Source organism: Phascolarctos cinereus, unplaced genomic scaffold (genome assembly GCF_003287225.1).
Source record: "Phascolarctos cinereus isolate Bilbo 61053 unplaced genomic scaffold, phaCin_HiC Scaffold_5;HRSCAF=322, whole genome shotgun sequence".
NCBI lineage: Eukaryota > Metazoa > Chordata > Mammalia > Diprotodontia > Phascolarctidae > Phascolarctos > Phascolarctos cinereus.
This window is the reverse complement of record NW_027555958.1, coordinates 248,944,580-248,967,347: the sequence shown is the minus strand read 5'-3', so window position 1 is coordinate 248,967,347 and position 22,768 is coordinate 248,944,580. Positions and strand designations below refer to the sequence as shown.

At 35.7% G+C, this 22,768-nt stretch overlaps 2 protein-coding genes across 2 annotated transcripts; one reads left to right on the top strand and one right to left on the bottom strand.

Moving 5' to 3' along the window:
• The first annotated feature begins 435 nt into the window (after positions 1-435).
• LOC110202633 (olfactory receptor 12D2-like) lies at positions 436-1,377 on the top strand. The gene has a single exon (XM_020978866.1). The coding sequence runs from the start codon at positions 436-438 to the stop codon at positions 1,375-1,377; it is 942 nt and encodes a 313-aa protein (XP_020834525.1).
• A 14,482-nt stretch (positions 1,378-15,859) lies between these two features.
• Positions 15,860-16,804, bottom strand: LOC110202618 (olfactory receptor 2G3-like). Its single transcript, XM_020978847.1, has one exon. The coding sequence runs from the start codon at positions 16,802-16,804 to the stop codon at positions 15,860-15,862; it is 945 nt and encodes a 314-aa protein (XP_020834506.1).
• Between the last annotated feature and the right edge of the window lie 5,964 nt (positions 16,805-22,768).

Sequence of the window (22,768 nt, the reverse complement as noted above, 5' to 3'; positions counted from 1 at the left end):
TCTTCAGGAAGGGCTTTTTTCTGTCTTCTTCAAGTTATACTGGTTGCTATATGTGTGTTCTGTGTCTTATCTTTCTTCATAGCGATGGTGAAGTCATCCTGTTGGTGTTCAGTTTAATTTAGTTAATTTGGTTAAATTCCATAAATATTTATTAAGTTTCTGTTGCATATAAAGGACTGAGGCAGGTGCTGCAAGAGGACTAAAGTTTAGAAAATCATGGACCTTGCTTTCATGAGGCTTACAGTCTCTTACTTGTCTATACACTGTTAGAGATGTTATGATTTTTTTTCACACCATTTAAGGTTGATTTCATAGAGAACAGGAATTACTTCCCCATGATTTGGTGTCATTTTTAGCATCAGAATTCTAGGCTGGTTCAACAACAGGTTATAGACAAGATAGCACTTCTTACCTTTTTTATGTTCTTTTGCAGCAATGCCTAAACATACCTCGGTGAATGAGTTCCTTCTTCTTGGAATAACAGACACTCAGGAACTGGAACATTACCTCTTTGTGGTTTTTCTCATCATCTACAACCTCATCCTTATTGGGAATGGTGCCATCCTGGTGGTTGTCATCTCTGAGCCTCAACTCCATTCCCCCATGTATTTTTTCTTGGGTAACCTCTCCTGTCTGGACATCTGCTACTCCACAGTAACACTGCCCAAAATGCTAGATGACTTCCTCTCCACCCACAAGACCATCTCCTTTGTGGGCTGTATTACTCAGCTCCACTTCTTCCATTTCTTTGGTAGCACAGAGGCCATCCTCGTGGGTGTCATGGCCTTTGACTGCTTTGTGGCCATCTGTAATCTGCTCCACTATATGCTTCTCATGAAATACCAAGTGTGCCTCTGCTTGGCTGCTGTAACCTGGATCACTGGTTTCTTCCATGCCTTGCTCCATTCTGTTATGACTTCCCACTTGACATTCTGTGGATCCAATCACATCCACCACTTCTTCTGTGACATCAAGCCACTACTGGATCTGGCTTATGGAAATACAGAGCTCAACCACTGGATGCTTGAAACAGTCACTGGCACCATTGCCATTAGCACCTTCTTCTTTATACTCCTCTCCTACTTCTACATTATCAGTTTTCTCCTTTTCAAGAGTTATTCTTGTAGTATGCTTCAGAAAGCATTGTCAACCTGTGCTTCCCACTTTATAGTGGTCAGTGTTTTCTATGTACCTGTTGCTTTCACCTATATTCATCCTTCCTCAGGCAGCTCCATGGATCAGGACCAAATAGTGGCCATCATGTACAGTGTGATCACTCCAGTTCTGAATTCACTGGTCTATACCTCGAGGAACAAGGATGTGAAGGGGGCACTGAGAAAAGCCATTAGGAAGGAACTGTGGCCTGCACACCTTTAAAGAACTGTTCTGGGGCCTTTTTCAGTTTGTGATGGAGAAGAATAAGCCTGATTAAATTTCTGATTTCAGGCATATGATGTGTTTGGCCCACCATACTGATTTTCTGAGTATTGAGGAGGTGCTTTCTATGGTTTAGGAACTATGAGTTCAAGAGTGTGAACCTCCGTTGATTCCTATTCTAAGCCTACCCTTTTCTCCCCACTTCCTATTAGTTTTCAATGACAACTTCTTGACTTTTGGAACATTCTTGCCTACTCTGGCCACTAGTGGTATATTAAAAAACAGAATCACAATACAATTACATAGAAGAGAATGGATTCTTCAAGATAATTTTGTCCACACTTCTGATTTTTCATGTTGGAAAATGGAACCCTGACATGTTATATGCTTTGTTCAAGGTTGAGTAAGTGGAAGAACAATGATTTGAACCCTTGCCTTTTGTTTGTAACCCTCATACTGTTCCCAGAATCCTACATTAACTCCTTCAAGGACTCTTCCTTTGTCATTTGTAACAAATGACTCTGGCGCTAACAAAATATTAAAAGTATAATACCTTTTAGATGGAAAAGTGGCTTTTTCTTGGCATATTTTCAATTCTTATTTTGTCTTTGTTCCTTTTTTCTTTCTTTTTATATTGCTGTCACTACTTACCACAGAATGGCACCTGTAAGTAGTAAGTATAGCTAAGCAAAACCAGTTAACACATTAATTACATTGCAAGGTTTTTAAAACAATACAATTTATATCTTAGGATGGAAATAAAATATAAGCCATTAATATTGCTTTGCTTTTACTTTTAGAGTATGATGAGTACTTATAAATTGAAAAGAAAAGAACTAGATTCAAACACTGTATGTATCAGGTCAGAAAAGAATGGCCATGTGCCAGTGCCCCCATGTATAAGCAATATTGTGGGATATAGCCAATCTGACTTTTATGTCACTCCTATGTCTTCCACTTGGCTCATTCTTATATTTACTTTTATCTTCCTGAGCTTTAGAGTGATCCAAGGCTGTTAGGATAATTTGTTTTCATTAATAAATTTGTAATATTTCACATTCATTAAATTAACCCTCATCTGAGTTCATTAATTAATGATTATTTAATATAATAGAGAAACTTTCTTTCCTATAACTCTTATTCATTTCTCTATAATGAAACAAATAAAGAACTGAATAACAAATGAAATCAATAAAAAAAACCAGACATATATAATTATTTACAATATTTTGTCCTTGAGAAAATTTATAGCCAGAGTGACCTTCAAATCTTGATATTGTCTTTGAGAAAGTTTATAGCCTGAGAATCTTTAACTCTTTTTTCATTTATCTGAAAATTCAACCTCATGCCATTCAATTCAATTCAGAAACTGATTAAAGTCTCTTAAGAATATTTTAAAAACCAATTTTTTTCCCTAAGAAAAATGTCAAATTTAGTCTCTTCACAAATAAGCTAGCTTAATTCTTTCTCTTTGAGCTCTCTTAAGTAAGCACAGGAAATAATATTTCTGGAATATATTGTATTTGCTAGCTCTTCATATTCTCTTCACAGGATTTTATGGGTTTTTTTAATAAAACATAAACTAAGTGAACATGATTTTATTTACAAGGTTTCTTTGTAACAAATCAAAACATTTCTGACTAAAAAGAAATTTGATATCATCTTCTTCTCTGTCTTCTCCACAGATTGATCATAGAACCTCAAAGATCAAAAATAAAATACACACTTTCCCCTGACTCCATAAGGAGAAGTATTTCATAGTGATATATTTCTTTTTTTGTTTGTTAGGTCTTTTTTATATGAAAATATATTTTACACAAAACACAAACTTGATAAGATTAACAAATGTAGAGGGATTTAAATTCAGCAAGGTGTTCTGCTACATCAGTACAGACCTTTCAATTTATACCCTGCAATGTATATTTCAAATGAGTGGTGGTTTATAAAAAAAAAAAAAGCTGTGATATTAACTTCACATCCTACTTGAATTTTATGAATTGGTATTTCCATATGTACAAATGACTTATAAAAATCTTTGCATTTATAGCATAAAGCATGTTGTCCTTAGGAAGAAGGTCCTGGATCTCAGTTGTTGTTGTTGTTGTTTTTGTTGGGGGTTTTTTAAGCAAGGTCAGATGGGAGGAACTTTGATTTGACAGTTAGTAAGGTAGTAGACATTTCCTCAGCTATGGAAGGCAAAAAGTGTTCCAAGTAGTCCCTTGTGGCCAAGTCACTGTGGCAAGGCCCTTCCTTGTTTCCTAATGAGATGAGAGTCTTCAAGTAGAGAAACTCCCAGTTGTGACAAGCTAGATGCCAGAAAAATAGAATCGGTAGTGGTGCTGGTAACCAGTTCATGGAAAGCATCAACTTGTCTCTTCAAACTGTGTAAAGTGCCTTCTGTTTGCTGTTTGCCTTTCATTAAAGCCTCTGCAGGCTTAGACATAAGGCAGTGAAGCTGGGCCTTGAACCTGTCTTCATGGTGACTTAGTTTCTCTCTCATTGTTCATCTATGTCAGTGCTCCTCCACAATGTGAACTTTGAATAAGTTTAGCTCTCTTCAAAAGACTATTGATGCTCCTTGTTGGTGGAAAATGGAAACTTCTCTTTCAAACTTTCCAATTCATTGTCTAGGGTTTCTGCTTTTTAAAAAATGGCTTCTAGATCTTCTAGCAAGTCTGGAAGAGACTGGTTGAAATTCTTAATGCCAGCTGTGAGTTCACTTTTCACTTCTAATTATTGTTGCTTCATTGTGCATTAATTTCCTTATGTTGTTAATCCAAATCCTTTTGATTTTTCAGCTGTTGAGCTGCAGATAATCATACTCCATCTGACTAAACATCTTCATTAGGCACTTGGCTGGCTCATGGTTATCATGTGCAACATGTTCAATTGCTGCCATTTCCTTCTGCATACAACTGTTCTCATGTTTTTGATAAAGAAGGACTTTTTCCAGGTGGGCCTAATGGTTTCTGATTGCTTCTTTCAGGCCTGCAATACTATCTGAACAGTACTTTGTATTTAACAAACATACTGAAGCCCTTAGCACAGCACCTGGCAAGCACTTAATAAATGTTTATTAACTGAATGAAGCATCCTTGCTAGTTGAGGGGAAATAGTATAGGGCCTGGGAATTTCCATAGTCCTGAATTCTGGCACTGCTGCTGACTTTCTGTGTGACCTTGACCAACTCATCTAACTTGCCAGAGCTTCAGTCTTTTCCCTCTTTAAAAAGAAAGAAAACTAAACAACCCAGAAGTTTGTAAGAGTTGCTGAGAGAAAAGATAACACAATAAATAAATTTGAAAGTAAAGAAAATCTTGAAAATCAATATGATAATTGCTATTATTCCCACTCCCAGAAGCCATTGCTATCTATCTTCAGGCCAGGAGTTGCTCCCAGCCCCATACTTTCCATCTATCAAAATTCTCCATCTTTCAAGACTCAACTCTATGTGGTAACTTCATTGACTATCCTAGTTCATACTGATGTCCCCCTTCTCTCAACTGTTCAATACTAGATTGTAATATTATGTTGTGTTGGTTCAAAAGGCATGAGAAAGATGTATGGTTGGTATAAATAGGCTACAGCATATTGAGAAGAGAGCAGTGGCAAAAAAAAAGACAATTTCAAGAACTTGTATTTATATATGAACGTGTATTTATATATGAAGTTTTCAGATGAAGAAATCAAAACAATTTATAGTCATATGAAAAACACTCTAAAGCATTATTAATTAGAGAAAAGTAAAGTAAAACAACTTTGAGATATCATTTTACACCTATCAGAGTGGCTAAAATGATTGAAGGGGGAAAGTGACAAATGTTGGAGGGGTTGTGGAAAAAACTGAGACACTAATTCATTGTTGGTGGAATTGTGAACTATTTTGAAAAGAACTCTGGAATTGTACACAAAGAGCTATTAAACTGCCTATACCTTTTGATCCAGCAATATCACCAGAAGGTCTATTCCCAAAAATAATTAGGGGAAAAGGAAAAGAACCTATATGCTGTAAAATATTTGTAGCAGCTCTCTTTGTGGTGGTAAAGAACTGGAAATTGTGAGGCTGTCCATCAATTGGGGAAGGCCTGAACAAATTGTGGTATGTGACTATGATGGAAAACTACTGTGCTATAAGAAATCACAAGCTTGACAATCTCAGAAAAACATGGGTAAACTTGCACAAAATAATGAAGAGCATTTACATGATAATTTTATCATCTATTTAAAAGGAATAGCAAGTTGTACATAATGGATTTGCACTTTCACATGCAATCATCTTTTGTTGTTGTTGTATTATGTTTTGTAAATGCTTGTTTTATTCCATAAATTAAAAATAAAATAATTAAAAATTTTAAAAAAGGAATAGGTACAACTCAAAAGGAAAGACTATAAAAGGACTAACCTGCGTTTATAAAATACTTCTGGTGCAATTATGCACACATTTGTTCTGTATCAGGTTCATCACCCTTGATAAGAAGGAAATGCCACTTCCCTACCATTCTGGAAGCTGTCTGCTAAGGTGCACATGTTAAAAAAGATTGCTTTTTAAGTTTGTTCCTACCCTATTGTTTTCATAGATTGAGTTGATGAGTTCAGTAATAAAAATGTACATGATATATTTTAAATTAAAAAAAACAACATGTATGGCTAGCAGTGGTGTAGGAAAATAAAAGTTTGTATTTTAGCCAAAATCTATCATAGAATATTAATTAAAGAATAAGAATTTATACTTAAAGTGAGTCTAAAGAAAAAAAATAATCTCTAAGGAAAAAGAAAACTTTCTGACCCAAGTAATTTGCAATTTGCATTTTATAAGCAGTTGTTAGATAAAAAAGATAAAGAAACAAAGAAAGTATTTGAAATTTAGTGGGGGCTATTTCCCAAATAAGATATGCAGGTACACACTTGTAGAAATACCTTCTTTGATTTGTTTAACAAAAAGACACACCTACTCTTAGTTTGATCACTCTCAGTAATGATCTGTTCTCTAGGGAGCTAAGATCACTTCCTGAAATTAAGCCTTCTACTCAAGATTTCTTAGGGATTCAAGTGAAATTAAGTACTTAAGAAATGAGTATTGTTATACTATTAATTCTTAATTTTCTAAATAAAAATGAGGTGTTAATAGTATAGACCTCCACAAGGAAATAGATTGTAGTAGCAGATGTAGCAACAATAGGGTGACAAGGGTCAGTGAGGTGGCACAGTGGCTAGAGCACTGGCCCTGGAGTCAGGACCTGAGTTCAAATCTGGCCTCAGACACATAACAATCACTGGCTGCGTGACTCTGGACAAGTCACTTAACCCCTATTGCCTTACCAAAAAAAAATAGGGTGACAAATGAGAAGCTAAAGACATTTAAGGGAGGCCAAAGCCTTTATATCTATTACACTGTTACAATAAATATAACTTAAAAAAGGTGCTGGGTACCTTGTCCTTACAAGTCCTCCAGCTGAACCTGGAAGACAACTTATTGGATATGTTCAATGAACAATTCTTGTTGAGTGTGCTGTCCCTCACAACAGTCAAATTCTTGTGTTTTTACTGTCATTCCAACTTTACAAATGAAGTACAATAAGGCACATATACATTAATCAAATTGCCAGAGACCACACAGTTAGCTACTAAGCAGCTGGTACTAGAATCTCAATCTCCCAAATCTGAGTCTGGTTTTCTTATTTGTAAATTCCACTGTCTTATGAATAGTCAGATGCACCTTCATCAAAGAATGTAATATGAGAAAATATATGAGAAAATTATTCATATCTACCTACCCAAGACAGGTTTATAATAAAGGGCATTAGATTTGAAGGGAGAAGATTGGGAGGTTTAGTAAAAAAAAAAAAAAAAGAAATATATTATTCCCTTTCCCCTATCTAGGTTATACATTGGAACCTTTCTGACTCCCCATTTAGTCTGTCTCTTGTTCCCCATGTTGACTGATTGATTGACTAATGAGAAGCATCATAGCCTAGTGCATAGAGAGCTGGCCTCTGACAAATATTTTTAATATTCAATATAATTATTACCTATTACCTGCCACTTTTCTAGACATCATACTTCCAGAAATTATCAAAGAAAACTGCCCTGATATCCTAGAATCAGAGAGCAAAACAGACATTGAAAGAGTCCACCAATCACCTTCAGAACGAGATCGCAAAATGAAAACTTCCAGGAATATTATAACCAAATTTTCAAACTCCCAGGTCAAAGAAAAAATATAGCAAGCAGACATAAAGAAACAATTCAAATATTGAGGAGCCACAGTCAGGATTACACAGGACTTAGAAGCAGCAACATTAAAAGATGAGAGGTCATGGAATATGATATTCTAGAAGGCAAAGGAGCTTGGATTACAACCAAGAATCATCTACCCAGCAAAATTTAACGTAATCTTTCAGGTGGGGAAATGGACATTCAATGAAATGAAAGTCTTTCAAGCTTTTCTGAGGAAAAAACCAGAGCTGAGCAAAAACAAAAAATTGATTTTCAGTATCAAATCTCAAAAAAAGCATAAAAAGTTTTAAAAAATGGCAAGAGAAAACATAAGGGATTCAATAAGGCCAAACTGTTTACATAGGAAGATGATATCTATAATTCTTAGGAACTGCATCACTAATTGTGCAGTTAGGAGAAGTATATATAGAGAATGTGATATAAGGTGACTTTGAGGGGATGAGATAAAATTAAGGGTATTACAATGGCAGCAGAATGAAGAGAGATGTAGAACAGGATAAATTACCTCACATGAAGAGACACAAAAGACCTATTGCAATGGTGGTGAAGATAGAAGCATGGGTGGTGGGCATTGCTTGAAGCTTACTCTCATCAGAATTGGCTCAGAACAGGAATAACATACACAGTCATTTGGTTATAGAAGCCTATCATCCTTTACAGGGAAGTAGGAGGGGAAGATATTAAGTAAGGGTGGGTTGGGGGGGACTGGCCTGACAGAAGGGAGGGCAGTTTGGAGGAAATGGTGATCAGAAGCAAAATACTGGTGAGGAGGGAAAATGTGAAAGGAGGGAGAGGACAAACAGGAGGAAAAATAGGATAGATGAAAATACACAATTAGTAATCATAACTGTGAATGGGATGAACCCTCCTATAAAACAGAAGCAGATTATGGATTAAAGCAGAAGCAGAGGCAGAGGCAAAGATAAAGCAGAAGCAGAGAATGGATTAAATACCAGAATCCTATAATATGTTGTTTACAAAAAACATACTTGAAGCAGAGAGACACACAGAATAAATGTAAGGGGCTAGAGCATAATCCACTATGCTTCAGGTGAAGCAGGGGAAGTAATCATGATCTCAGACAAGGCAAAAACAAAAATAAATCTAATTAAAAGAGATAGAGAAGAAAACTACATCTTGCTAAAAAAAAAAAAGGTACCATAGAGAATGAAGAAAATCAATACACCTATTTGTATAGCACCCAAATCTTTTTTTAATTTTTTTTAATTTTAAACTAAAATATAAAATAAGAAAAGAAAAAGAAACAAACAAATACTAAAACCAAAGTGCAAGATATGAAAAGAAAATAATTGCCATATGCATAGCAGAACATGAGAGGATTGAAAATATACAGCAATAAGTCTCCCTTTCAAGAGAGCCTATATGATAAATACTGCACATTGTGTTCAGAGCTGTCCATCTTTTCTTTACTTCCTTGCAGGTTTAATTTTGTTCTCTGCTGTGCACTTTTTGCTTCCTCCCTTCCTCCCCTCCCTCCCCCAAGGAGGCTAGAGTTAAGTGTGAAAATACATACATACATACATACATACATACACACACACATACACACACATACATACATGCGTGTGTCTGCATGTGTCTCTGTATGTGTGCATACACACACATTCATATATATATACATATATACTTATGCACAAACATATACATATACACATACATACACTTTTGTACACATATATCTATAATCATACACGTACATACACATATACATTCATATGCATCTATGTAAGACCTTTTTTGTATAACTTGCTTGTCCTCTGTTTCCCTGGAAGTAGATAATGTCTTCCTTCATAAGTCCAAGTCTTTCCATATTTTTCTAAGTCCACCAATTCATTATTTCCTACACCCCAACAATATTCCAACCTTACACTGTCTAGTTATTTCAAATAGTCTGAAACAATATTGATTAATATGGCTGACATATGGTGTGGCTTCCCTATTTTTCTCTTTTGATTAAATCTATTTTAGCTTTAACTTTGTCTGAGATCATAATTACTACTCCTATTTTTTTCTCTAATAAACTCTACTCCTGATCTTTATTTCATGTTTGTGTATATGTCTTATTCCCTATTGCTCCTGACTCCCCTGGTTTACTTCTACCCACTACCTTGCCCTCCTATTACTTAAACTACCCCTGCCCTCTCTCTCTTTTGGGGGGGCAGCTAAAAAATTCTTTTTAATATTATGAACTTGACAAACTTCAACAACCAGTACAATTCATTACACAGACAGAAAAATAGGACCACATGTGAAACTGCGAATCTCCACTATTATACAGCTCAGTCTTTTTCAAATATTCCAGATTTAACACGGTAGTTGTAACAATGAATGTCCTGCTTGTCTCTGTCCCCTTCTGAACTTTCTTCTGTGTATTTTTAATGATTCATTTTCACTTTTCCTTCTTTTTTTTAGAAAGATAGTTACTCCCTAGCGTCATTCAGCTCAAAATAAAAGTTACACATACAAGCACAAAAACCAAATACACATATTGGCAATGTTTGAGGATGCAGGTCTTAATCTGCACCTCAAGTTCATCCCATCTTCCAGGAGGTGATAAGACTGCCTTTTCAGGGGTCTGGAATCAAGATGGGTCATTGCATTCACTCATTTTCAACTCTTTCACCGCTGTTGTCCTTGACGGTGTTGCAGTCATTATAAAAGCTGTTCTCCTGGTTCTGAGAAATTATCTTTTCATCAGTTCATTCAAGTCCTCCCAAGTTTCTCTGAATCTGTCCTTCCTGTCACTTCTTATGGCACGATAATGCCATTGCATGAATACACAATTTGTTCAGCCATTCCCCATTGATGGGCACTCACTATTTTTCCAGTTGTTAGAACAAATAGTTGCAGCTTCAAATATTTCCTTTCTCTCTTTCATTGATCTTTTTGGGCACAGAAGACTACCTACTAGTGATATCACTAGGTCAAAGAGTATATACAGCTCAGTGACTTTTGGGGGTAAGGTTGTAAATTATTTTCTAGACCACCTCACAATTTCACCAACAATGCATTAAACAATCTTAGATCCTTTCTAGATTCCTCCTCTCCCCTAAGGATTGATGTGAAATTAATCTGTTTCTAGAATCCAATCCCATGCTCCCACTGAAGAAAATTAAACAAGTATATACAAATCTCAAACTCTTAGCCTTTCTCATATTCTCCAAGATTCCTGACAGCAATCCTTTAGTTAGTCTGTGATGTAACTGGTCAGGGCTCAGGCAATCTACAGCTAGGTGGCTTCTTACATTAAAAACCAAATAGGGTAGGGAGGAAGAGAAGCAGAGGAGATTAATGAGCACTTATCTAGGAATCAGAAAGTGGACTAATTATTAACCATGTGACCATGGGCAAATGGCAATCTCTCCATTCCTCAGTTTCTTCACATTTATAAGAAAAGCACCTTGTAAAGGTAAAGTACTATATCAGTGTGAACTAGGATTATTTTCTCATCTATTTGGGGGTCTCTATTTCCACCCTCTTTAAGAAACCCCTATATTTTAGGCACTGGGCTAAGTGCTTGGGGAAGTGAAGATGAAAATGAAGAGTCTCTGCCTCAAGAGAGGTTACATTCTACCAGCACAAACCATGTTCTACCCTTTTCAGCTGAAAAATCATTCTCTTCTCTGGGGGCCCTGCCCTCTGTTATCCTCTCTCCCCAACCCTTTCCCTTACCTTCTTGTTTCTATCTGAATTTAGAAGACTTTTATAGCCTTCCAGATATATATGTATAAATGTGTGTGTGGTTCCCTCTTTATCCCATTCCCATTAATCTAGACACCCTTCTATACCCCTTCCTTATCCTGTTCCCTCACCCTCTTATTTCTTTATAAATTTAGAAAACTTTTATTCCCTTCTAAATGTATATAGTGTTCTCTCCTTAACCCAGATCTGATGTGAATAGAGTTGCCTCTAAAATTCCCTCCCTTATCTTCTTTCCCATAATAATGAAAAGGCTAGCATTTACATAGTCCTTCAAGTTTTGTTAAATGCTTTACATGTTACCTCATTTAATGTTCATGAAAACCCTATAAGATAAGTTTTTACTATCCTCATTTTACCAGTGAAGAAACTGATGTTCAGAGGGAGCTTGTGTTAAAGAGATTGACCTCTGGTCTTCCTGGCTGCAAGTCCAATACTCTATATAATGTGTCATAATGTAACTACCTCATTGGAGCATGCCCTCTCTTGATTGGGGTGTGTGTGCAGTGTGTGTGTGTGAGAGAGAGACAGACAGACAGACAGACAGAGAATTTAAAAAAAAAACCACCAACCCTTGGCTTTGAGCATACTCAGTTTGCCTAAGTGGAGCTTGCTGGGTTCTCCTGCTGCTGCTACTCTCATTGTGGTCACCATGAACTGAATTAGTGAGATAAGAAAAGAACTTTTCCTTCCTCTGCTTTCCCTCTTACTTTGGCTCTAAGAAATGGGCCAGAGGGGTGGAGTGAGGAGTAGGGGAGTTATGTATCTGCTTTGTGTCATTTGTCTTCAATTTCTGGTACCAGAGGTAATTCACACAGGCCTGGGATTCTGAGCCCTAATCACAGACTTGGTGGAGCAGCCAGTCAGACCAGCATGGAGGCTGAGAAGCAAGGGAACCTAGACCTCATGCCCCATGGAGATTTAAGGATTTGGACCTGGTATTGTGATCTATGAGAGTTAAGTTATGCTATAAAACTAATCTTTTTCCCCTTTCCAAAAATAGAGGCGGAGCAAGAAGGAGGATTATGCCTCCCATGACTAGTGGGAAGTGTGTTTGTATATTTGTGATGTATCATTCAAAAGAGTCTGGCCTTTCCATCCCAACAAGAAAAATCAATCAATCTCTCCATGTCTTCCTCAGTCAGTCTGTCTGTCTGTCTTAGTGTGTGTGTGTGTGTGTGTGTGTGTGTACACATACACACATACACACATATTTATATATGTATATACAAACATATGTACATATATGCACAATATGTTACATATACATATATACATACACATGAATACATGCATGTATATAAGATAATTATTTAGACCCAGATTTTAATTGCTAAAAGGAGTACAGAGAGAATTAATTTCAGAAAACTTAAAAACTTTTTAATGACCCCAATATTTTAACAATTTCCTGACTAAGGTTTTTGTATGGCTATGAGTCATAGAATATTATACTTTTTGAAGAACTAAAAATATTAATATAATTCAGAGAAAAATATAGATCCACATAGTGAATGTTGACTGCAAGAAAAACTTCTATAAAGCACATAATTAAAGTATGATAAAGAAAGAAAATGAGCTGATCACATGACTAATTAACTAGCTACTTCTGTCTCTTGTTTCTCATTCCATACTCTAGAGAAAAATAGAACAAGTCTATGTGGAAACCTCTTACTAAGCTAATATCAAACCACTGATGATTTTTCTTTGGCCATTTAGCTAGTTCTGAATTTAGCTCATTGTACTATTGTTTAACCAATTTATTTCCAACTGTTCCACATGAATATTATGAGATATTTATCAAATGACTTGCTAAAAGTTAAAAGAAATGTGTCTCAAGAATTTTTCTGATCTGCTAATTTAGTAACACTGATGTCTACCTCTGGACAGAATAGTAATGAACTCAAGGTGCAGAAGAGGTGTGCATTTTTTTTAACATGGCCCCTGTGTGGTTTGTTTTGTATGAATATGTTTATGACCTGACTTTTTTTCCTCTTTAATTTGGTGGGAGGGATTTAGGGAGAGAGGAGAGGTTAGCAACAGGGATTCCAAAAATAAGAGAGTCATTGAAACATTTTAAAAATACAAAAAAGAAAACAGAAGGAATTTCAGAAGGAGATACAAATAAGCAGGACAGTTTTGAAAGTATTACTCGAACTTTATTATATGCTTTTTCTCCAAAAGAAAAGTGGCATGAAATGGAGACTTGTGGTTTCCTTAAACCAGCTTCTTAGTTATTCTATGGAAATAGAATTTTTTTGGTTGTTTTTAAAATTTAAATATATTTCTATTTAAATAAATTTAAAACGTAGAATCTTTTTAAAATATATTTATGCTCTTAAAAAACACAAGACATTTCCAGATAAAAGGAGCACTTCCTTCCCACTCAAAATCAATCCTCCATTATTACAAATAAGTAAAACCAACTGATACATAACTACAACTGACAATGTGTTCACTCATTCATTTGCAGGCTCTAAAGGCAGTGGGTGTCCTAAATGATATCAAACGTTTAGAAGAATAGTGTATTTTCAACATTATCTAAGGGTACTTTCTGATGAGAATAGCAGTGATAAATATGCAGTGATAAAAATAGACGTTTGTCATACTTTTACCTGAAGCAGACATCTGGAAGATTCAAATCTAGATATAGAGCTCTGTCTTTGTTGGATTTATTGAATAAGAAGGAGGAAAAGCACTTCCTATCTCTGTGTTGTGCTGTAGTAAGAAAAGTGTTGCCAGGAACGATTCTCTGGATTATACCATAAATAAGTAATCATCAAAGTACTCCTTAACATGAACCTGAGCCTGGTGAAGTTAATTCTTTAATCTAGCATTTTTACCTCAGAAGGTTTCTTCTTGTGTTTGATAAGTTGAGCCTGAGGACCATTTTTTCACTTAGTTTTTTTTTTTAATTTTCTTGAAGAAAGTACCAATAAAGGCTCCTTAAATCTCAAACAAGTTTTAAGGCTTTGGGAACTATTGCACCTTTTTAATAAATGTAATAAATACACAGTTTGTGGCACCAATTTTTTTTAATCATTAGTTTACTTTTCTTTGGTTATGCATCCAGAAGAAAAAAAACAATTCTAAAATGGTCTTAAGTTTACAAGTTTGAATTTCTCTTTAAATATCAAATTCAGTACAGGTGCTGATTAATAAGCATTCTCATTCTTACTGAATCATTCAGTAAATTTCCCATTACACTTGAATTTTGGGAATTCTGTACTAAAGTTATGAATAACATAAGCATGATATAGTACCTGCTTGTATTTATCTTTCAAATCAACTTGAGGAATAAGAAAAATGATTTAACTAGTAAATGCAATGTATAAAGGAGAATTAGCAAAAAATTTAAATATTCTTATATTCCATGCTTATCCTTTTCACATCATTTTGCCAAATCTCAATGGCACATTATAATTGTTATAGCACTTGATGTCCTGTTAAACTAACACCTTGAATTCAAAAAGTTCTGTTCATTCAGATTTTTTCCATGCAGTTCTGCTGTAAGCTATAGAAATCTAAATGTTATCTAAACCGCTTCCTCCCATGTTTGAGGGATGTAGAGTTCAACAATTTGTATCCATATCCTGTGTAGCCTCTGGGAAGGACAGGATTAGCCTCATGTAGATTTAAATATCCATTCTTTCTGGCCTAGTACAACCACATATCCTGCCCCCATGTCCCAGTTGATCCCTTATTCCTCCTATTCCTTCTATGGCTAGGATGAATTCGTACCTATTATATTTGCAAGGTAGGAGGAGAGCTCAGAGGGCTTTCCAGGCTCAACCTTTATCATCTTGGGAAAACCTAAATTTGACCTGATCACAGAGAAATGGAAATGATCTCAAGCTCCATTCCTTTTATAGTGCTGGGTAAAATCAGTGTCTGCTAATTATTGTGGGGTAGAAAAGATGATCTTGGGGGAATGGGTCCTGGTAGAGTTGGCAGCAAGAGAGGGATCCAAAGATGGGTCCCTGGCATAAGCCCTTGGGTCAATATGTACATCTCTGCCAGAAGCACTGAGGCATATATTCAGATGTTTACTCACAAGATTTTGCCTTTTGAGGGTTTTCTCTTTTATTTCCTATGGAGTCAACTGTTAATTCTCTTTACCTGATAATTAATTCCTTGTTTGCAAGTCTTGACTGTTAGTGAGTTTTGCAGAAAGTGTCTAATCTGCTTCCTTGATAGTCCCTTGCCTAGAAGATTTTGACCTTCTCTCTAAAGCCACAAAAGTAGAAAATTATCCATTTATTGTCACAGAGAAAGCAAATGTTATAAATAAAAGGATATGACCTTCATATGTTAATGACAATTTGGTGTCTTCACAGAGGAATTCCTACAAGGAAGATTCTTAGACACTAAAATGCTTGCCTGCAGGGAGCTCTGGGATTTTCACAAAGATAATGTATTAAACTCAGGAAGGCCTTAAATATTTGGAGTTATTAAGCTGTGGTCCTGGAAGCATATAGGAGTATGTACTCTCCAGTGCATAGATTTAATGCTTTGCTGTTTGCACAGTTTATATATGTCTGGAACTTTTGTTTGAATCCAGCAACCTCCTCAGTGATCCTTTCATATCTTTGTTCCTCAATGTATAGATCATTGGGTTGAGGGTGGGGGTCACCACAGTGTAGAAGAGGGCTAGAAATTTACTTTGTTTCAGAGTATACTCATTTTTGGGCTGTATGTAGACAGCAATTATGGTTCCAAAGTACAAGGCTACAACCATCAGATGGGAACCACAGGTTCCAAATAATTTCCAACGGCCTTCACTTGACTTCATCCTCAATGTGGTTCTAGCAATGCAGCCATAAGAAGCCAGGATGAAAGCCGGAGGTATTACAACATAAAGGATACTGGCTATGGAAAGCTCAGTTTCCACAAAGGTGGTATCTACAGCAGCAATTCTGATCAAGGCTGGAGCCTCACACATAAAACCTTCCACCCTATGGTGAGTGCAAAGAGGCAATTGAAAAGTCAATATTGATTGAATCAAAGGTCCCACAAAACCACTCACCCAAATCACAACTGCCAACTGTTTGAGAAACCTTGGATGCATAATAATAGTGTAGTGAAGGGGGCGGCAGATGGCAACGTAGCGATCATAAGCCATGACAGTCAGGAGAATACACTCAGTGGAACCCAATCCCAGAACAACATATAGCTGCACAATACAACCAATGTAAGTGATAGTCTTATCAGTACCACTAAGATTCCATAACATCTGGGGGATAATGCTGGTGGTGAAGCAGATATCCAGAAAAGAGAGGTTGGAGAGGAAAAAATACATTGGGGTGTGGAGTTTGGGATCTAGGTAGGAGACCAGGATTATGGTTGTATTCCCCATCAGGGTAAGAATGTAAAATATGGCGATGACGAAAAGGAGGGCCATCTCTAGTTGAGGCTGGTCAGAAAAACCCAACAGAATGAACCCCATTGGGATGCTTTTATTGGTCTTTTCCATCACGTCTTATCCGTGAGTAAACTTCCTTTGACCATTCACATTGTTCTTCCTGTGATAAGACAGTCAAAGAGCTTTAGTGATGGTTATTTTATATTTAGCTTAATGAAATGATAACTAAATAAAAATGTGTTTGGAAACATAAAAAAGCAGACACACTAACAGACAGAAATTGGATATATCACTAAGAAGATAAGATGCAGAGTTCCAATGGAAGAGGAATACACGTGAAAAGAGTTACCAAAAAAAAAAAGAATTAATTCAATTCAACAAGCAGTAGTTATTAAGCACCTACTACATTCAAGGCATTGTATAAAAAGAGTTTAACTTTGGCTAAAGCATATACACATCACCACACAAAATGATAGGTACACTGAGATACTTATATGGATATGAATATTTATAGAAAAACTGATACATTAGCCAAGATATGCCATTGATGTCTGAAGAAAGCAATACTCATAGTTACTTTTTAGAAGAGATAGCCAAATATAGACACTTTCATAGAAATTAATAAAGAGAAAATTACATTTCTAAAGAAACTGAGAGGTGTAGAGATGTAGATTGAAATCATAGAGATGAACATTAGAATCACTGTTATTAAAATTACTAGAATCACAGAATTTCAAGCTTTAAAAACATTTTAAGGTCATCTGCTACAATTTATACCTGAAGAGACATCTCTCTAACATGCCCAACAAAAGGTCAGCCAATCTCCACTTGAAAATTTCCATTAATGAAAATCTTCTATCTACTGAAGCAGGCCATTCAACTTTTGGATAATGTTAATGTTGGTAAATTTGTCTTTAGATGGATCAGAAATGCACTTCTGCAATCTCCTCCCATTGCTTCTAATTTTGCCTCCTTGGATCAAGCAGAAAAAATTCTAATCCTTCTGCTACACGACATATCTTTGAAGAATGGAGACAGCTCCAATAAATGTTTTCTTTTTAAGTTAACAAGGTCCATTTCCTCCAACTAACCTTCTTGTGGGATGATTTCTATTCCCTTCACTATTGTCATCACCACTCTCTGGTCCTTTATAAGCTTGTTCATTACTAGTGTACTAATATAGCTGTTTATAGTAATTATGATACCTAAAACTGAACTCAATACATCAGGTTATATATGGTCTGACAAGTCGAGATCACAATTCGTCAGCCTCTCTCTCATTTTGGACAATTCATTTTATTGATGCTACTTAATGACAATAATGATAATAGTAATATTTATATTTACATGGAATTTTGCATTATAACTTCCTCATATGCATGGAATTTACTTTAAAAGTGATTGGAGGAGAGGATTTTGGGAAGATGGCAGAGTAGGTCAGAAAATTTCAAGCTCTCCAGATTTCCCCCACAAGTGAAATAAAATAGTGCCTTAGGAAAAACATAGAGTAGTAAAAATAAATAAGAATAGGAGCAGAATAGTGGTCCTCCTGGGAAAATTGGAGAAGATCTGAAAAAAATTCCCAGGATGAGGTTTGGAACCTGCGAAGAATAAACAACTCCAGGCTAGTTCTGCTTAAACAATAAGCAGTGAGCCCTAGGGTGAGCTGGGTTGAGAGGCACCCTCTTCCTCAGTCACAGGAACATTTACCTCCTGGACAGTGAGGGGAGTTGGGTGTCTGAGCCCAGGAAGATTGAGGGAACCTCTCTTGACAAGGAATACCAAACCCAGCTGTGCTGTGGAGACTCAGGCCTAGGTGAGAAGGAACCAGCAGATGCCCACTCAGTAAGTGCAGAAGCAATGGGGGAGAGATGCTGCTGGCTGTGGGTACTTACAGGAGGCTGGAGGTCTTGGTTTTGGTTCTAGGACAGATGAAAGAACTGAAGGAGGAACTGAGGCCAGAGGCACCACCCTCCATAACCCAAGACTAGAGGTGATAGCAAAAAATAAGCTGATACAGATTTTTTTTTTTAATGAGCAGGTGAAGGAAAAGGTATTCAACCTCAGAAAGCTGTTATGGGAATAGAGAAGATTGGAGTTTGTCTTTGGAGGAGAATACTGAAGCAAAGAAATCCTCTCCTACCCCCAAAGAGTAACATCAAATGGTCATCTGTGCAAAAAAGAACTTTACAGAAGAACTTTTAAAAGACTTAAAAATGGAACTAGAGAGATTGAGGAAAAATTTAAAAAAATAAAAACAACTCAAGAAAAACATGATTATGAAAAGAAAGTCAACCAGTTAGGAAAGGAGGTCCAGAATCTTAAGAAAGAAAATTACTCCTTGAAAATCAGAATTGGGCAAGGGGGAGCCAGCAAAGTCACAAGAGACCAAGAAATAATAAAACAAAATATAAAGAATGAAAAAAAATAGAAAAGAATATGAAACATCTCATAAGAAAAACAATTGATGTAGAGAAGAGATCAAGAAGAGAAAACAAAAAATAATCAGACTATCTGAAAGCTATGATAAAAAAAAGAATCTCCATACAATAATACAAGAAATAATTGAAGAAAACTGTCTTGATGTGTTAGAACAAAAGTTGAAAGTAGAAATAGAAAAAATCCACTGATCACCACCTGAAAGTGATTACATGAGGAAAATCTACAGGAATATCATAGCTAAATTCTGAAAGCCCTAGCTCAAAGAGAAAATATTATGATAAGCAAGACAAAAACAATTTAAATATGGTAATACAACAATTAGAATCACCTAAGACCTAGCAATAATGATACAAAAAGACCACTCGTCTTGGAACACTTTATATCATAGAGCGAAAGAACTGGGCTTCTGGCCAAAAATATCATACCCAGCAAAGCAAAACATAATCCTGAATTTAAAAAAATAGGCATTTAGTGAATTGTCAGATTTCCAAGATTTTATTTTAAAAAATAAACCTGAACTTAATAGATGATTTGATATGTAAGTTCCAAGAGAAATCCAAGGTACATATCAAAGACCAATTACAAAGAATTTGATGAGGACAGATTATTCACCTTTTATATGAAGAAATGTAAAACATATTCTAAGATTGTTATTAATACTTGGGTAGTTCATAAGAAAGATTGAGGTAGACATGAGTATAATATGATTTTTTAAAAGTAAAACCATTTAAGAACAGCTAAAAAAAAGTAATTATTTTGTACAAATGAGATGCAATAAGAAAAACCAACAAAGAGAAATTAGATGGAGGAGGAGGGCTGGTACTTCTGGAAACCTACTTTCAATAGGAATGGATTCAAGAGGGAACAATACAGATATATATATATATATATATATATATATTATATATATATATATATATATATAGAAAATTTTAGTATTTAATAAAAAATCAAGTGATTGGAAAAGTGAAAAATGAAGTTTAAATCAGATCACCTGAACATAGCTTTTTTTCCTATTAAGGATAATAGCTGTTGAGGGTAAAACTGGAATAGAATCAAAAAAGATGTTCTTAGTACCTCTCCTTTTCCTGGTTATCTTATTCCCAGACATTATTCCCAATCATAATTTTTCATTCATCAGTAGTACATAGAGTCATAAATCCAAACAATGTCATAATAGAAAGTGACATTAGACTTACCTAGTACAATGTCCTTATTTTAAAGATGAAGAAATTGGGGCCAAAGGAGATTTTGGATTACTTATGGTCAAATGAACGATCTGACCTCAACATTTGTATAGCCCAAATTACCTTTTATCTTTAATACTTTTGTAAGAGGCAGTACCCTTGACTGGTTCCTCCTTGTTTGAAACATTGCTATTTTATTGACTCTTTCCCTTTTTTGCTTATATCTAATTATTCCCTTAAATCCTTCTAAAGCCATCACAATAAAATCTCTAATGTTTACTTTCTCCTCTCTGTTGTCATAGTCATTATGATAATAGAGATGTTCATTGATCCATGTCAGAATTATTGTAATAGCCTCCAACAAGATCTTGTCTTCTTTCCTCCATACCCTCTCTCTTCAATGCAGCCTTCACAAGCTTCCAGGATAGTCTGCCATGTGTATATTGTTAGCTGTGTCACTTTTCCACTCAATACTTAGTTAAAGTTCCTCTTTAAGGAACTTTACTTTTCGGAGTCAAGTATCACCATGTCCATTACCGATAATTTCGTTTCTATAGTCTACATTCCAACCATACCAGCTTACTCTTCACCGCCCAAAATTCTGTTTTCTTATTTGTCTCCATACTTGAAATGTTCCCCTCTTCCTTCAATTTCAAATTCTTATTCATCATTTAGATAACACATGAAATGTCTCTTCCTTCTTTCTTCAGACCTCATATAATACTTAATTTGTACCTTTCGTGAACTTATTTTTTGGTATGTGTCACATGCCCTACTAAACCTACATATGTTCGTGAAGGTGGGATTTGTTTTATCTAAACTTTTAAATCTTGTAATGCCCAGCACTGAATACTGAATAGGCACCAAATAAATGTAGTTTGAATGAAATTAAGAAGATATAAGATGCAAGATAAGGGAGACATGGTTAGACAGAAGTTTGGAGAAAAAGGATGTGAGGGAGTTAGAGAAATGTAAGCTGGGTAAACAGTGTACAATAGTAGCTAGGAAAGCTAATGCTATCTTAGGATAACTGAGATGTATGCCTTCCAGTAATGAATAGGTGATAGTCCTTCCATACTCTCACATGACCAGATAGATAAATTCACTACTATTAAAGAGAGGAAAAGGTTTGTGACCATTTCATACGAGGATTTCATGGAACTGAAAGTGTTTAACTTATAGAAGAGAAGACTAAAAGGGGGCAAAATAGCTTCCTTCTAATACATGAAATTCTGTCACCATGGAAAGGGATTAGGTTTGTTCAATTTGGATACAGAGGGCATGTATCCTTTACACTGAGCTAATGCGTCCTTTTCCCCATCAAGATCTGCTAAGGGGGTTGTCATCATGGAACAGTGATAAAACCTCAAACCTGTTTTCACAGCATTGGCTATATTCTTTTACCCTGTGTTTGCTATCTTCAGTTTTAAAAAAATCTGCAACAACAAATACAAAAATCATTATGTCAGTGCTTTATTCACTTAGCTCCAAGGGGTAAATAAGCCTCACCTCTGAGACTCATTTGTCATTGGGTAGAGGTGCTGATTTCTCAAGAACATTTATGACTGGTTTTGCCAATGGTCCTCACAGTTACTACGAGTCTAGGTCCAAAGTTACACATGAATGATTGGAAAAGTGTTTCAGGATCTGTGGTGAACTATCCTCCCTGCTGAAGAGGTTGGCAATCAACACTTTTTCCTATCAGAGCCTGCAATACAGCTCTGTTATTTCCATAACTATAAATCTCTCCTGTCCAGTCAATAAACATTTATTAAACACTTACCATGTGTCTGCTGCTGTCCTGTAGTCTTTATTTAAACCTTTTAATCTGAAGTCAAGCTGTGTTTATTTTGTCTATCAGGCTAATGCAGCTAATAAATGCTTTGTGTCCATAGAAAGAAAGCCTGCTAAGTGTATAGCTCTGGATCAGATGCCAGAGGGAACCTGCTAAACTTCAGATGAGTTAAAACAGGAGTTTTATTTTTTTAACTATAGGTTCCTATGTAGCTTTTCTTAGAGCCTAGGTAACCTATTACATGGCTTCTTTTGGTCCTCTCAATAGCCAGGCATCCTTACTCACTGATTCTTGGTTTTATTTCTTCTTTTCACTTGAATGTATTCCCAGCAGCTTTCTCAGCCTACTTCTAAATATCTGTTTTCACTTGCTGTCTGTTTTACCTTGGAAAAGTTATTTAACCTCATTGTTTCAGTCTTCCCATTCATTAAATGGATATAACACTTACATTACCGTACTTCTGATGATCAAATGGAGTAATTTATGCAAAGCATTTTGTAAATTCTAAAGCATCACTTAAATGGGAACTGCTATTATTAAACTTGCTGTTCTGACTGGAGATAAGAGTGGAAAGAGCAAGGATCACCGCACTTTAGATGAAAGTAATAAATTTTACAGACACTTTGGACAACATTTAGACAACTGAACATG